At 43.3% G+C, this 17,534-nt stretch overlaps 1 protein-coding gene and 1 long non-coding RNA gene across 3 annotated transcripts in view; one reads left to right on the top strand and one right to left on the bottom strand.

Annotated features, from left to right (window-relative positions):
* Positions 1-3,682: 3,682 nt before the first annotated feature.
* On the bottom strand, positions 3,683-4,359 carry LOC149121973 (uncharacterized). The gene is made up of 2 exons (XR_016222135.1): positions 4,218-4,359; positions 3,683-4,085 (listed from the first exon to the last, which is right to left on the bottom strand). It is a non-coding gene; the product is annotated as an uncharacterized LOC149121973 (long non-coding RNA).
* A 5-nt stretch (positions 4,360-4,364) lies between these two features.
* BTAF1 (B-TFIID TATA-box binding protein associated factor 1) overlaps positions 4,365-17,534 on the top strand; it is a 95,327-nt gene continuing 82,157 nt past the window's right edge. Inside the window, exon 1 of one of the 2 annotated variants that reach the window (XM_008270199.5) lies at positions 4,365-4,695. In XM_008270199.5, the coding sequence (XP_008268421.3) occupies positions 4,682-4,695 (14 nt within the window). In that variant the 5' untranslated portion in view covers positions 4,365-4,681. The remainder of the gene's footprint in view (positions 4,696-17,534) is intronic. The other variant, XM_089314757.1, reaches the window with a different exon arrangement.

The raw sequence follows: 17,534 nt of genomic DNA, 5'->3' as shown, positions 1-17,534 counted from the left end.
CACTGGACTGGTCCCCAGAGTCTGCACTGCAGCAAGCTGGAATCAGAAAGCAGTCAGGAATCAAACCCAAGAAAAGCACTCCAGTATGGAAAGTGGGCATCTTAACCAGAGTCTCAGTCTGTAGGCCACATGCCAGCCCCTCATTTTTAGGTCTTTAATACACTGGAGATTTATTTTGCCACATGGTATGAAGGATTTGATTTTTCCTTCCATATGGAGACTTAACTGTCCAAGATTCCTCCAATTGTTAATAATAATTCTTTTGCCATTAATTTTTTTTTTTGACAGGCAGAGTGGACAGTGAGAGAGACAGAAAGGTCTTCCTTTTGCCGTTGATTCACCCTCCAATGGCCGGCGCACCGTGCTGATCCGATGGCAGGAGCCAGGCACTTATCCTGGTCTCCCATGGGGTGCAGGGCCCAAGCACTTGGGCCATCCTCCACTGCACTCCCTGGCCACAGCAGAGAGCTGGCATGGAAGAGGGGCAACCGGGACAGAATCCAGCGCCCCAACCGGGACTAGAACCTGGTGTGCCGGCGCCGCAAGGCGGAGGATTAGCCTAGTGAGCCGCGGCGCCGGCCCAACTCATTTAATCTTTACAACAACTTTATAAATACAGACCCATGATTCATTATTTATCATTCTGAAATTGAAAAAAAGTCTGAAAATCATGCCTAAAAATAATTCATTTAGATGTATATATACCAAAACATCACATGGTGCTCCACAAATGTGCACATTTTTAGGTGTCAATTTAAAAAAGATAAAAAAAAAAAAAAGAAAATATATTCATTGCAGCAGTGTTTCTAGTGACATAAGATTGGAAACTATGAATATCCATTAGTTAGACTGGTTCCATTTCTTATATAACACCCTCATTATAAAAATGTGAAGCAATCATAAAAACAGAAAACTTAAGTTTATATGAACTAGAATGGAACAAGGTCCAAGATGTATCAGATAGTTGAATACAGCAGAGGTCAGAGGCTGATAATTGTTGAATGTGAATGATGAATACAGTAGGACTTACCACACTGTTCTCTTTTTGTGTATACATTTGAATCTTTATATACTTAAAATATTTAAAGGGATAAATAATTCACTTTTGAAGCTATATACAGTCTTTTATTTATTCCTCTTAATAGTCCGATAGAACTACAAATATATTTGATTAAGAGTGCTGCCCTAGAAGCTGCTGGGGTGTGGCAACACACAAGGTACCTGCACTGCATTACTTTTCAAAGACTAAAGAATTCTGAATCCAGAAAACCACCTGGCGGAGGTTTCAGATAAGGATTGTGCATCAGCACTATTGTTACCCCCATTCCACAGCTGAGCAAATGATAGACATCAAGTCAGTTGCTTAAGGTCATATTGGTAACAAAAAGAATAATCAGTATAGTTAACAAAATTTTTGAGTGCTTATTGTGGTTGTCACTTAGTTTAATGTTTTATGTGCGTTATCTCACTTAATCCCCCATCACAACCTGATGAGTAATGCTATCATTATCTTTATTTCCCAGATGAAGAAATAAAAGCTTAGAGAAGTTATATAATTCCTCTGAGTACACAGCTGTTAAGCGTGGTGAGAAGTGATTTAAAAACAAGCCGGTCTAACATCAACACATTTGATTATTACGAAGTTGTAACACCAACCTTTTCTCTTCCACATGCCATTTGGTCTATATCTAATTACCTCTTTGTTATTAAAGACCAAGATCTTTCAAACATCAACCAGCTTTTGATCATTAAGACCCTGCTATGATTTCCTACTGCATCTTGAGTAAAATCCAAATTCCTTACGCGGGTCCCTCTGTGCCTCTCCCAACAGAGCAGATTTCTTTGAAGCCTTTGCACTAGGTGTACCTCTCCTGGGAGCTTCCCAGAGCTTCCCACGGCCAGCTCTCCTGTCGCAGGCCTCAACTTAGGCTCCCCCTTACTTTCGCCCAGATTCTCCAGCTGAGCAGGCCTCTATCACCCTCTTTATCCAATCATTCTGTCTTACCTATCATGTAAACACATTTTCATGTTTACTCCCTCTTCCTTCCACTAGAATTTAAGTTCAACCGGAGTGAGCACCTTGTCTGTTTTGGTCTCTCTCTCTCTCTTTTTTTTTTTTTTTTTGACAGGCAGAGTGGATAGTGAGGGGCAGAGAGAAAGGTCTTCCTTTTGCCATTGGTTCACCCTCCAATGGCCGCCACAGCTGGTTGTCTCCCATGGGTTGCAGGGCCCAAGCACTTGGGCCATCCTCCACTGCACTCCCTGGCCACAGCAGAGAGCTGGCCTGGAAGAGGGGCAACCGGGACAGAATCTGGCGCCCCGACCAGGACTAGAACCTGGTGTGCCGGCGCTGCTAGGTGGAGGATTAGCTTATTGAGCCGTGGCGCCGGCCTGTTTTGGTCTCTTCTAAAGTCCAGTCTCTTACATAGTAGAAGCTTAATTTTGGCTGAATAGATCAATGTTGTACATAATCAGTAAACAGTGCCTGTTTGTTAGCTTGAATGGTGGGAGATAAATTGGCAGGCAGGCTGGAGGAAACCAATCAATGTGAGAATGTGGGTGTTTGAACATTGGTTTAGTCAGATTTTGCCTAACTGTGTAAACAGCACCTAGCAGAATATTTGACACTGAGAGGCACCAATGAGTGAACAACAATGAAAATTATTACTAGCAATGGAGCTTGGGAAAATTACTTAAAATTTTGAGCTTTGTTCCCTCTCTATAAAGTAAAAATTAAAGCGTATATTTACAGGGTTGGCCTATGAATTATATGACCTAATGCCAGTCACATGCTGAGTGTTTAGCAGGGACTTAAGTTAGTTTCTTTCTCTTTACTACACACACAATTTTATGGTTTACAAAGTTCTTATAATCTCTTCTGGAAATATTACCTCATTTTATTTTCATAGCCCTCTTTATGTTCTCAGCATTTCTCATTAGCCTCATTTAACAGAGGAAAACAGACTCAAAGATGGAGACCTAGGCCTTTTCAGGTAATGGGAAGTCAACCGACATGCTTTGTGGTTTAGACCTAAATGGGCTGGATTGGAGAAACTGGAGAAACACTAGTTGATTACTAGCATGTAAATTTAAGGTGATAAAGACCTGAATTAGGGGCGGCGCCATGGCTCTATAGGCTAATCCTCCGTCTGCGCAGGCACCGGCATCCTAGGTTCTAGTCCCCATCGGGGCGCCGGATTCTGTCTCGGTTGCTCTTCTTCCAGTCCAGCTCTCTGTTGTGGCCCGGGAGTGCAGTGGAGGATGGCCCAAGTGCTTGGGTCCTGCACACCCCATGGGAGACCAGAAGCACCTGGCTCCTGGCTTCGGTTCAGCGCGGTGTGCAGGCCGCAGCATGCCAGTCGCAGTGGCCATTGGGGGGTGAACCAACGGAAGGAAGATCTTTCTCTCTGTCTCTCTCTCTCACTGTCCACTTTGCCTGTCAAAAAAAAAAAAAAGAGAGAGAGAGAGAGAGAGAGACCTGAATTAGGTGACAGAAGTGTTTAAAACCTCATGAACTCAAAAAACTCCATTATCAGATGATCAAAGAATAATAGCTGGGAGTTTTCAAATTTGATTGAGAAAACGAGGGCACCAGCGACAGAATCCTTGGCACACTTTCCCTTTAACACCTATGCAGAACAATGGCAAATGTTTGAGCCAGTTCCTTCACTTAACTCTATTATTTTTAAAAAAAATTTATTTATTTATTTGAAAGGCAAAGTTACAGGTCAAGAGGGAGAGACAAAGAGAGAGAAATCCTCCATCCGCAGGTTCACGCCCCAAATGCCCTCAACAGGCTGGGCTGGGCCGGGCTTAAGCCAGGAGCCAGGAACTCCATCCGGACCATCCCAGGATAGTCACAGAGACCCAACTGCTTGGGTCATCTGTCGCTGCCTTCCCAGGCGCATTAGTAGGGCGCTGGATCCCAAGTCGAGCAGCCGCCGGGACTCGGGCTGGCGCGCTAAGGGATGGGGCATCAGCAGCATAACCGGCTATGCCGCAACGCTGATCCCCAACGGCAGATCCTTCTTGATCTCAGCCCTCTCAAAGGCATCGCCACCGACCAGAGCTTTCAGTTTGGCTCTCTGTAGAAGCAATGTGGAGGAGAACGATCAGAGCGGTAGAATTAGAAACCAAGGTTTCCAGCTTCCGAAATGCTGGTTAAATCTCCTTTCCCCGTCTCTGGAAAATCAGAAGCCACTACTTCCCCTCCTTGCCTAGCGTCAGAACAAGAAAAATCCTTTCCAGAGCGCCACAAAGAACTTTCTTTCCGACGCTCGCCACCTGCTCCAGCAGCTCGGGCTCCTTTTTTGCTCACCCACGGAGCGGAGAAGCTCGCGGTGCGCTGACGTCACTTCCGGCGCGCTGACGCTCAGTCCGGCGTGCCGACGCCTGCGTCAGCAAAGAGCGGGGCTGGGGGCACCCGGTTTGAAGTCGTGCGGGTCGGAGGACTGCCGCCTCAGTCGCCGCCTCGGACCCTGCTTCCCCGGCCTCGGCGGCGACGAGCTCGAGTAGGCGGCGGGGCAGATGCCCGAGAGCCCGCGCCCGGACGCCACGCGCCCTATCGGCCGCTCCCCGGCGCCGCGCGGCCTGGGCCTGCGCCGCTCTGCTCTCTGGAAACTAGCGCCTCAGCGGCGCGGCGCGTAGCTCGCGGGGTGCTCGGAACCGCCGGCGCCCGACCATGGCGGTCTCCAGGTGGGTCAGGCTCCTCGACGAGCGAACGGGAAGGCGGCTCGGGCAAGGCACGGTCTGCTCCCAGCGGCCGCACTCCTCGAGAGGAGCGATTCTCATTGTCAGCGGACTCGGGCGCCTTCTTCCCGAGACTTCGGAGTTCGCCCCGCTGTCGGCGAGGGTTGGGGTTCGGGTTACTCCCGAGTTAATCGGCTCAAGAATGGCGTGTGCTTGTCGAACAGACCCCTTGGGCAGCCGGGAGCTGGTTTTTCTCTGTTCTCGCTGGGCCCCTTCTCTGGTTTCTCTTCCCTCTTTCAGGTCTAGGAGTGCGAGTCTCGCCTCTCGCACTACTGGAGGGCTAATCCCCGGGTTAACCTCCATTTCGTGGGAAAACTTGGCCGTCACTGTCAAGAGACGCACGATTTGAATTACGGCAAACTAAGAGTGCTCTTTTTTTTTTTTTTTTTTTTTAATTTACAGCTTTAGGACTGTGTTCTGTCCGGAGGCAGTCTTCTTACATTAAGTATAATCCTCCTTTTGTTCAAGCCGTAGACGTTCCGTAGTCAGCGTTGTAGCCTTAAACAAAGTACTGTATTAGCACCATCTTCCAAGGGAGATCACAATTCTTAAATTCTTTTAAGACACACATACTGCTCGCCAGCAGCCAAGTCTGAGAGCACCGTAGAAACGCGAGACCTTTCTTCGTGTAGCCAGAGGAGGAAAGTTCTTTCCTCCGTTATGTTAGAACGGTTGAAAAAACTTTTGGGGGGAAGTTTTTCGTTTTGGTGGCCTTGGTACACGTGTGTAGGGGATAGGCCCTCGGTGATAGCAGTCAGATGAGTGCCCCGAGTTCTTTAACATTGATCAGGTTAACTTTGAACGAGAATTGGGGCTTTTTAACCACCAAGGCTGCAGGGAGAAGTGATGGAAGTAGTTTTCATAATTAATTGAACACGTTCCTTGAGCATGCTCGGTGCTCGGGTTTTATCTGTTTGCAGGGAAAGCGTAGCCATCCCTCACAACTCCCTAGGTAACTGATGAAATAGTGTGTGGGAGAAGCCCATGGGATGAAGATGGGGGGTTGCTAGGCACCTGTAGTGTGGGCCATCTGATTCGTATTTCATAGATTAATCCAGTCGTGATGAAATCCATTTTTTGTAATATATAACCTACCCTAAGAGAATACAAGTGGCATTTTTTATTTTTGCCAGGTACTGAAAGGTCCGTCTTCTAATTCCTTATTTCCTATTTAAATACATAACCGTATACATTATAAGTGCATGTGAAATTAGTCTATCAGGTGATAGTGTTGAAGGGGGTGATGCGTGCTTCCTTTCCTAGAGCGGTCTGTGCTTTTTCACAGTATCGGAGCTTTATAGAGACAAGTGTTTTAAAAGAGCCTAAATTTAAAAGGAAAAGAAGAACAAAAACTAAACAAATTTTTAAAACATTTAAAAAGAAAAAAGAGTTTAGAAGGGTTTAATTTGCTTTAGTCCATTTAAAGAAGTTTAGGACATTTCAACGTTTCTGAATGAATGATTTTCAAAGGTTACTGCCCTTTGTTCTGGGTATTGAGTTTCAAAGGGTAGTGCTCTTTCTCTGTAGATTTTTGTATTCATTTTGCCAAAGTTCTACTTTAAGAACAGGCTGTAATATTTTTACTAAAGAGGTACTTATGTGCTTAGGTTACTATATAAATTCAAGGAAAACATTTTGAGACACCTTGTGTGTTTTGGAAGCACTGTCAGTTCTTGAGTTTTTCATCTGTGGCTTCACTTTCGTTTTAATTGGGTTTGTGTGTGGGTTTTTTGGCTTTTTGTTTGAGTTTTTATTTAGCATAGAGTGTGAGTATTAGTTCTTATCTGCTGGTTCTCTCCCCAAGTGCTTGCAATGGCTAGGCCTAGGCTGGACTGAATTCAGTTCACGTGGGTGACAGAAACTCAGTTATGTAGGCTGTTACTGTTGCTTCCCAGGGTCTGCATTAGCAGGAACCTGGAATCAGGAGCTGTAGCCAGTTATTAAACCCAGGCACTCCAGTATGAGATGTAAGTGTCTTAAATTGTCTTACCTGCTAGGCTAAGCATCCATTCCTAAGCATATTTCAGTGCTAAATTTTCTTTCTCTCCTATTGGTGTATATGTGTGGAATATAGATTTTTTATTTCATGTAGGGTGAAAGATATAGTTCAAGAGACAAAAATCATATGCCAGAGAACCAGCATTGTGACAGCAGGTTAAGCTGCAGCCCATATGAGGGTGAAGTAGCAGAAGATGGCACAAGTGCTTGGGTCCTTGCCAGTCATGTAGGAGACTCTGATGGAGTTCCTGGCTCTTGGCTACAGCCTGGCCCACTCTGGCTGGTGAAGCCATTTGGGGAGTAAATCAGCAGATGCAAGATTAATCTCTAATTCTGCCTTTCAAATAAGTAAATGCATATTTTTTAAAATATTTTTTAAAGGGGCCGGTGCCATGGTTAATCCTCCGCCGGCAGCACCAGCATCCCATATGGGTGCCAGTTCTAGTCCCGGTTGCTCCTCTTCCATTCCAGCTGTCTGCTGTGGCCTGGGAAGGCACTGGAGGGTGGCCCAAGTGCTTGGGCCCCTGCACCTGCATGGGAGACCAGGAGGAAGCACCTGGCTCCTGGCTTTGAATCAGCGTAGCTCCAGCCGTAATGGCCATTTGAGGGGTGAACCAACAGAAGGAAGACCTTTCTCTCTCTCTCTCACTGTCTGTAACTCTACCTGTCAAATAAAAAAATTTTTTTTTAATTTTTATTTTTTAAAAATATTTTTAAAATATGTGTTTACTTACTTGAAAGAATTAGAAAGAGCTTCCATTCACTGGTTCACTCCCCAAATGGCCAAAATGACCAGGGTTGAGCCAGGCTGAAGCCAGGAACTAGGAGCTTCTTCAGGGTCTTTCATGTGGGAAACAAGGGCCTAAGCACTTGGGCCATCTTCCATTGCTTTCCCCCAGACCATTAGCAGGTAGCTGAATCAGAAGTGGGGCAGCTGGGACTTGAATGGTGCCCATATGGGATTCCAGCATCACAGGCAGTGGTTTAACCCACTGTGCCACAATGCTGGTCTTAATAAATATTTTAAAAACATCATGCTAGAATCAAAGTATTTTTGCTTTGTTTATATCAGTGTGTATAACTAAAGAAAAAATAATACTTTTAGGCCCTTAAAAACATCTCCAATGGACAGGATAGTAAGTTGGTACCATCATTCCCTCAACTGCAAAGTGAAGAAATCTAGGATAATCTTTGACTTCTCTCTGTCTCTTCTTCCCCTACTCCATCCCATTCTTCCAGTTATTAAATACAGTCCTGTCCTTTTTAATTTTTCTCCAGCCAATCTTTTCTTTCTATGTCAATTTCCACAACCCTACTCCATGCCACCATCATCTGTAATCCAAGACACCTGTAACAGTAGTCGCCTCTCCATGGCTCCCCTGGCATCTCATTCTAATTTATTCTTCACTTCCACCCTGTTATTTACTAGTATGCAGATTTCAGTGTGGTCATTTTTCTGCATAAAACCATTTAGTTGTTTCCTGTTGCCTTTATTCTAAGTCTAAATTACTATATTTTACAAGGTCCTGTGTTTTTTTTGTTTTGTTTTGTTTTTTTTTAAAGATTTATTCATTTGAAAGTCAGAGTTACACAGAAGGAGAGGCAGAGGGAGAGAGAGAGGTCTTCCATCCTCTGGTTCACTCCCTAAATGGTTTACTCCCTAAATGATCGGCTGGTGCTGTGCCAATCCAGAGCCAGGAGCTTCTTCTGGGTCTCCCATGTGGGTGCAAGGGTCCAAGGACTTAGGCTGTTTTCCACTGCCTTCCCTAGGCCATAGCAGAGAGCTGGATGGGAAGTGGAGCAGCCGGGGCTCAAACCGGCATCCATATGGGATGCTGGCACTGTAGGCGGCAGCTTTATCTGCTGTACCACAGCGCTGGCCCCCTGTGTTTCATCTTGTGTCAAGTACTCTGCACCTCCCCTCTTTTCTCCCTCTTTCTTCAAACCCTTCTTCCCAGAATTTATATTCTCACCTCCAACTTTTTTTTTTTTTTTTAAAGATTCATTTTATTTATTTGAAAGGCAGAGTTACAGAGAGGGGGCAGTGGGGAGACAGAGATCTTCATCCGCTGGTTCACTCCCCAAATGGCCAGGACTGGGCCAGGCTGAAGCCTTGAACCAGGAGCTGCTTTCAGGTCTGCCATATGCATACAGGGGCCCAAAGACTTAGGCCATCTTTCATTGCTTTCCCAGGCACATTAGCAGCGAGCTGGTTCAGAAGTGGAACAGCTGAGATGGTGGAGGCTTTATCTGCTACACCACAATGCCAGCCCCCATCTCCCACTCTTTATCTCTGGAATACTTCTGCACTTGGGCTAATCCAAACCTTAGTTTTTGGTCTAAACCTGAATGTTACTTTATTCAGGAAGCCTTCCCTGGTTTTACTTCATCTAAGCTGTTTGTATCAGTATGTACTCAACTGTCAGTCATAGTACTTACCATACATTATTGTTTTTTCTCTTACTGGATTAACAATGTTTTTGAGAGAAGGGAATGTGCCTGTGATGTTTCTGCCTCCAGCAGAGTGCCTGGCTCCTAGTAAGTGCTCTGTGTATTTTTTCCAAAAATGAATGAGTGGCTTTGTTTCTTACTTTAGTGATTTTAACATAACTTATGCATAGGAGAATATTCCCGGTGTATTTTGGTGAGTGTTTCTGAGTTAACTAGTTTTTCCTCAAAAATAAAAACTCAATATAGCTCTGATTGTTGGCTAGGATTATAAATTTTTCTTAAAAAGACTGTTGGAACCTTTTTTTTTTTTTTTTCTAAAGACTTTTTTATTTGAAAGAGTTAAGCAGAGAGAGAGAGAGGTCTTCCATCTGCTGGTTCACTCCCCAGTTGGCCACAACAGCCAGAGCTGTTCCGGTGTGAAGCCAGGAGCTTCTTCCGGGTCTCCCACAAGGGTGCAGGGGCTCAAGGACTTGGGTCATCTGCTGCTGCTTTCCCAGACCACAGCAGAGCTGGATCGGAAGTGGAGCAGTCAGAACATGAACCAGTGCCCAGCCACCATGGGATGGTGGCACTGCAGGCAGTGGCTTTGCCCCAGAAATCATTTTTTTTAAAGTTTGTAAAACAGTAAATTTCTGTGCTAGCATAGTGTCGTTCCCCCTCTTCGTGGAGGAACGACACTAAACCCTGCCTAGGCTTCATATCCGAGTCACGGCACCATTATGTCGCTCCCCCTCTTCGTGGAGGAACGACACAGGACCCTGCGTTGTTCTTTCGTCTGCTCGGCCCTCCCCAGGTTTGCTGCTGGTTCTTCCCGGGTTGGCTACCGTCCTTCCACCTCCGTGGAAGGGTGGTTCCCCCTGCCACTTTCCCCACTTCCGCGGAGGAGCGGCACACCGCCGGCCGGCTCTCTCGGGGGCTGCACAGGTGTTCCTTCAGATAGATGTTCCTGGTGCATGTTGTCTCTCTCCTCCTTTATAGTCCTCTTCCACCAATCCCAACTCTGCTACCCACACGCCGAGTACGCTGCTCTCCTCCAATCAGGAGCAGGTCCTGCTGTTTATTGGTTGAACTGGAGGCAGCTGTGTAGAAGCTGTTACTCCCTTCTCAGCGCCATATTGTGGGAAAGCAGATGCATAGAATAAGTCTTAATTCCAGTAACTTAGTCTAGTCCGAGTTGCTCCCCACAGCATAGCCCTTTTTTTTTTTTTTAAAGTTTGTTTGTTATTTGAAAGGCAGAATTACAGACAAGCAGAGACAGAGAGAAGTCTTCCATCCGCTGGTTCACTCCCCAGATGACTGCTACTGCTGGAGAGTTGGGCCTATCTGAAGCCAGGAACCAGGAGCTTCTTGCAGGTCTCCCATGTGGGCACAGGGGGCCAAGGACCTGGGCCATTTCCTGCTGCTTTTCCAGGCCATAGCACTGAGCTGAATCCAAAGAGGAAGAGCCGGGACTCCAACTGGCGCCCGTATAGGATGCTGACACTGCAAGCAGCAGCTTTACCTGCTATGCTACAGCGCTGGCCCCAGCATGACCTTTTATAATGTAAATTTGGTATAATAAAATTAGTTCAGGTGATCAGATTTTTGACCCTGTTTATAAAGGCTTGGCTTTAGTTTGAATTGCAAGAATGTGGCAAATTATAAAATGTATGAATGAGTGGAGTTACATGTTGTAGAAATAATTTTGTTATTCTAAAATTGCAAGCACAGTGACTGCATTTGATGTTTTTGGTAAAATATAGCGAAATATCACTGAAAAATGTATGACTCCTTTAGACCATTAATAAAACAGATAGCATAAACATGTAGGAGAACAATGTTGCCCTTAAGATGTGGATGCTGGAAAGTCAGCTAAGCTCACTAACTAGCTATGTGACTTGTTCACACAAATCCAACCTCAGCAGAAAATCAAATTAGTATATGTTACATACAGGCTTTCAGTGATGCTTGCAAACAGTTTAAGTCAGAATTGTTAAATCTTTGAATACCATTGTTGTGCTTTGTGAAGCTCTCTTCTGATATCTTCTATCACTTTGGGTTGACTAACCCCTTGATCAGCACTGAAGGCAACTTTAAAGGAATTATTCATTGATGGTGAATTTGTAGTTGTTGGGTTCTATGGTTTAATGTAGACTCTTTTAAAAATAACTTTTGCCTGTTTATGTCACAGTTGATTAAGTTGATGTAGGAAAAATTTTAGAAATTTTTTTCTCAGTGATCTCTGTACTAAAGATCATGTCTCAAATGTCTAGACAGTACATATGATTTGATTATTTTAGAAACTGTACATTAGGTCTGTGATGTCTGTATTTGAAAATGATGCAGTTGCACAGAAAGGATGGAGGAAAAAGAATGAAACACACCCTGTTATGGAGGAAACAAATTGCCACAAAAGAGCAGAACTTCCCTCAGTTTTGTTAATTCTCTGTAGAGAAACATTGTTTCAGTAGACCTATTTTGCCAAATAAAAGGAAGTTTCTTTTTTTTTTTTTTAACAGGCAGAGTGGACAGTGAGACAGACAGACAGAGAGAAAGGTCTTCCTTTTGCCGTTGGTTCACCCTCCAATGGCCGCCGTGGCTGGCGCACCACACTGATCCGATGGCAGGAGCCAGGAGCCAGGTGCTTTTCCTGGTCTCCCATGGGGTGCAGGGCCCAAGCACCTGGGCCATCCTCCACTGCACTCCCTGGCCATAGCAGAGAGCTGGCCTGGAAGAGGGGCAACTGGGACAGAATCCGGCGCCCCAACCGGGACTAGAACCCGGTGTGCCGGCGCCGCTAGGTGGAGGATTAGCCTAGTGAGCCACGGCGCCGGCCAGGAAGTTTCTTGATGTGAGAGAAGTTCTGTGGATCCTTCTGAGTGGGAAAATGCTAAAAAAAAAAAAAAAACAAACAAAACAAAAAAAAACTATCTTAATTACACATAGGGGACAGCCTTGGTAAGTCTACTTCTCCCTTGCTGATAATTTTAGTCCAGTATAAAATTGACAGAAGGGACTATTATAAATTGTAATTTATCAAATATTTTAAGATACTTAGAGACTAAAAATGGCAGGAAAATTAGAGGAGACATTATAGAAGCTTTTCCCCATAGTAAATTCCTCCCTGTTTCTTTCTTGACATTTTTTCTTGAAGTACCTAAATCAGATTTTTTTGCTTTTGTATTTCAGTTGTAGTAACAGTATAAACATTTTTAAGTATACAGTTTCATATAAAGGTTTAAAGCCACAGATACTTCTGCTTAAAAAAAAAAAAAACCTAGTTTATTATGTTTTATCGTTCAGATAAGTGCAAAAGGCTGTATGTTGTTGAATCAGAGATAAGAGTGTAGAATAAAATGTTTTGAAACATAGCTTGGTTATACTTTTTTTTTTTTTTTTTTGACAGGCAGAGTTAGAGAAATGTCTTTTTTCCGTTGGTTCACCCCCCAAGTGGCCGCTATGGATGGCACGTTGCAGCCAGCGTGCTGTGCCAATCAGAAGCCAGGAGCTTCCTCCTGGTCTCCTCATGTGGGTGCAGGGCCCAAGAACCTGGGCCATCCTCCACTGCACTCCCGGGCCACAGCAGAGAGCTGGACTGGAAGAGGAGTTACTGGGACAGAATCCGGCGCCCCGACCGGGACTAGAACCCTGGGTGCCGGCGCCACAGGCAGAGGATTAGCCTAGTGAGCCGCGGCGCTGGTGGCGCCGGCCTGGTTATACTTTTTCAACATTGATCATTCATTTAACTTGAAAATGCTGAATACTTTGTATGTTCTAGGGCTAGAGAAACAGCAGAGAAAAAAAGTGAAGTGTATTCTCAGGGAGTAATATTGTAGGGTGGAGGTAGGGAAGTGTAACTTAGCTAGCATGCACCTGGCCTTGCACCTGGCTTTTGTGCAGTTTCACATATTTGTTTTGATTCTTGGTGTCCTTTGTGGTATCCTAAGTAATCTACTTCTTGTTTAGAACACAACATTAACATAGTTTCATATTATCCACAGTGTGAACTAGAATGTATGCATTTTAAAATACTAGAGAATTTATTGAAGGTTGTTTCTTTTAACCATAACTTTCTTCCTTGTGATAAAATGTGGACTTTGTGCATTGTATATACTATTGTTTATTCTCTTTACTTATTTCCTAAGTAACACAGAAAAGTAAAACTTTAACCTCTACACATTTTACTACATGTTAAAAATGAATAACAAAATGGTCAAACTGGACTTTTTTTTTTTTTTTTTTTTTTTTTAGATTTATTTCATTTATTTGAAAGGCAGAGTTACAGAGAAAGAAAGAGACAAATCTTTGATCTGCAGGTTCATTCCCCAAATGGCTGCAACAGTTGGTCTGGGCTAGGCTGAAGCCAGGAGCTTTGTCCAGATCTCCCACAGGGGTGGAGCCAAGCATTCCAACTGTCTTCTGGTGCTTTCCTAAGCGCATTAGTGGGAGTTGAGTGGGAAGCAGAGCAGCCAGTACTCGAACCAGCACCCATATGGCAATTTTGCCTGCTATGCCACAACACTGGCTCCTGATCATTCTCTTAGGAAGCCATCTTTCTGAGGTATTCTGAATCTTTGTAAAGTATACTTCTCAGAGATTAAATTTATTCTGAGAACATCAGTGAGATGATTTTGCGTTCCCAAGTGACATAAAGTGGAAATGTAACATGTACGTGTTTATTATAGTCCAAAATGTTTTCTTTTTTTAATTAATGAATGACCATAATGTGACTATCTGGAGAGGTTAGATTGTAGTTGCCAGCCTAACCTCTCCAAATTTGTATGTACTCTTCTCTTTTTCTAGGCAACTTTAGAGAAGTTATCTGAAATCACAGGTTGGTAAAATACACATATATGCATCATGTCTTGTGTAGTTATTTCTCTCAATTGGAATCCAAATTGAAAATGAGCTGGGGCTGGCATTGTGGTATAATGGGTAAAGCCACCACCTGCCATGCTGGCATCCCAAATGGGCATTGGTTCCTGTCTCTCATGGGACTGCTTGGGCCCCAGCTTAGAAGCTCCTGTCTTTTGTCTGGCTCAGCCCTGCTGTTGTGGCCATTTGGGGAGTTAACCAGCAGATGGAAGATCTCTCTGTGTCTTACCTTCTCTCTTTCAAATAAATAAATCTTGAAAGAAAACCAAAGATTTCTTGTTATCATGAACAGATTCATAACCAATGGATATTATCAAATGTAATTGCCATAAGATTTATTCTTCTGCAGTCTTTGGTACCTTCTGTTTGACTTGATATCTGTTCCCTCTCTCTTTTGTCTGTTCTTTGAAGAATGGCATTTTCCCCCTGCTGTTCCACAAGCGAAGTTTTAACCAAAAGTATTGGGTTGTGGTTAAATACTGTGTTCCTTCAATCAACCTTCCTCTTAACTTGTCTTCAGATTGCCCAGCTTTTTTGACCTCTACCTCTCTTGTCTCCCTTCCAATATAGTACTGATCCTTTTCCCCTTCCTTACCAGTTCACCATGCTAGCTTTTTCTGTTGTGGGCTCATCCTGATGCTTACTCTGCTTGCCTTGTGGCTGGCTATTCTGGGGTAACAGGTCAGACTACCCTCCTGTTACATGCTTTTCTTATCATTCCTTTATTCTTCTTTTTGTGTGGTGTCTTAATTTGCTGTCTTGGAGACAAGGGCTTTAAGTTAAGAGAACCAAAGCATTTTAGGTCCTAATTCCTCTGTTCAGGGATGCAGGTTTGTCTGCATCAGCAGGCCTGGAATTGGATGACAGAGTGAGATGATCTGGTGCTCTCATGGCATTTGGTTGATGGAAAACGGAGGTGACAGGATATGACATTGGGATTTAAAAAACTGCAGAAAAGAGGGACAAGAGGAAACGTGTGGCTACGGGATAGGATTAGATTAGGTTACAGAGGAGTCATACTCTGGGCAGGCATGTGTTTCTAAGTGAAGCTGAGTAGCAGGGGACCAAAGGAAAGTTTAGGAACGATAGACATTTTTGAAGTAATAATACAATGCCTGCCATATGGCCTCTTTCAGCCTACTGTTTGGAACATGCTTGACTTCCTTGTTTGCTCAAAATGCTTAAGTTCCACTGTACTGTTCTTTTCATGTACTGAAACATCAACACAGTTCTGTTATTTTTATAACTTTTAGAATATAGTGTAGCTATTATAGATTAAGGGTGATTTTCAACAGAAGCAAAGGGAAAATGCTGATAAAACATTTTCCTAAAAACTGGTACTTAAACTTGTCCCCAAGAAACTAGAAACTTTTCATATCTATAATTTTAATTAATACCAGCTACTTAACAAGTATTTGAATACCACGCAAACTGCTGTGGGGAGGTGAAACAATGAGGCACATAGGACATCATAATACATTAAGAGAAGCCCCCTCCAAAAGCATAATGTGTACCCAAATGACTTTTTAAGATGAGGATTTATGTGGATTTCAGAAGAGGAAGCATTCTTTTATTGTGTAGTACTCAGAAATGATTTCAAGGAGGTAAAGGTAAAGGACATTAGCTGCATCTTGATGAGAGTTAGCTGAAGGATTGACTTGAAAACATTCTAAATAGAGAAAATAATGCTAATAGAAAAATTTTGGAAACCAATAAGAGCCATATTTGGGGGATAACCTGTTCTTTGGATTATTCTCTGGTAGGTGAGGGTGAGCCTTTGTAGGTTTTAGAGTAAGATTTGATTTGATTTGTAGATTTTAGAGTAAGTGATTTTATCAAAGGATGCTTTAGAAAGTAGACCTGGCAACAGCATCATATTTCATTTGGAGTTATGTTCACCAGGTAGTTGGAAGTATGGCACTGGAGTTCCCAAATAGGCCAGATTTGAGGGTTATTTGTAGTGGGTTTAATTTAAGCAAATACAATAGTATACAATTTGCTAAGGGAGAAACTAGTAAGAGATGCACAGCCAGGGCTCAAATTTGGAAGAATGTTCATATTAAGATTGGTAAGAATAGGAGAACCAAAAAAAGAATGGTTTGAAAAACAGGGTACATTAATGTGAAAATCTAGGACACAAAGTTTTTTATTTAAATATAAACATCTTTTAATTCCCTTTTCCCACGAACTTTGTTTTTTCGTTTTGGAGAGACACACAAACGGAGTGAGTATGTCTCCCAGAGTCTGCATTAGCAGGAAGTGGAGTCAGGAGCCAGAGTTGGGCATGAAGGCCAGGCCTTCTGAAATGGGCTGCAGATGTCCCAAGCAGTGTCTTAATCACCAGGCTAAATGCCTGCCCCTGGAAAGTATTTTAAGAATGGGACTCTTGCTGGTATCAGATGTCATTAAAGAGATAAAAAAATGTATGACAGAACAATTTGTAGCTTAAGATTTCATTGGTGACACTGGTGAAATTTCATTTAGAGGGGCAGGTGTTATGGCCTAATAGGTTAAAACACTGCCAGCAATCCCAGCATCACCTATTTGCCATGGTTTGAGTCCCAGCTGCTTCTCTTCCTATCCAGCTCCCTCCTAATGTGCCTGGGAAAGCGGCAGAACATGACTGAAGTCTTTGGGCCACTGCACCCACATTGGAGACCTGGATAAATCTCCTGGCTGTTGTGGCCATTTAGGGAGTGAACCAGCAGATGGAAGATCTTTTTCTTACTCTCTGGTGTTTCTCTCTCTCTCTCTCTCTCTCTCTCTCTCTCTCTCTAACTCTGCCTTTCAAATAAATAAAATTTCATTTAGAAAAAAACTTCATAAGGATTAAATTTTGTATGATGAGGATATAAAAGAAGTTGTTAAATACTTGTTAGGCTGCTTAGAAGTAAAAGGAACATATTCTAGAAGGTGAGAAGCATTGTGGTACAGTGGATTAAGCCACCTCCTCTGATGCCAGCATCCTATATGAACAAGTTGAGTCCTGGCTGCTCCACTTATGATCCAGCTCCCTGCTAATGTGCTAAGGAAAGCAGCAGAAGATGGCCCACCTGGATGAAGCTCCTGGCTTTAGCCCACCTCTGCCTGTTATGGCCATTTGAGTAGTATACCAGTAGATAGAAGATCTTGCTCTTTGTGTCTCTCTAACTCTGCCTTTCAAATAAATAAATAGATCTTTTTTTTTTTTTTTTTTAAAAAGCAACTTGGAATTTACCTGTATCCTAAAAAGAAAAAGTGAGTTTTCCACCTGCCCCTTAACTCCACGTGTATGACATTGTGATTTTATCCAAGACTTTGTTCATAAGTGGCAGAACTGGAATTTGAGTGATGCACTGTGACTCTAGAACGTTGACATTATGCTTTAAATGACTTTAAAACTTCAGGTATCTGATTTATTGCCATATCTGTCACCTCTAAAATGACTCAAATACCTTTGTACAAATATATGCTTTTTAAATTTTTAAAAATATTTAGTTATT

Source organism: Oryctolagus cuniculus, chromosome 15 (assembly GCF_051225735.1).
Source record: "Oryctolagus cuniculus isolate XC-2025 breed Fujian yellow rabbit chromosome 15, ASM5122573v1, whole genome shotgun sequence".
Lineage (NCBI taxonomy): Eukaryota > Metazoa > Chordata > Mammalia > Lagomorpha > Leporidae > Oryctolagus > Oryctolagus cuniculus.
This window is presented reverse-complemented; position numbering and strand designations above follow the sequence as displayed.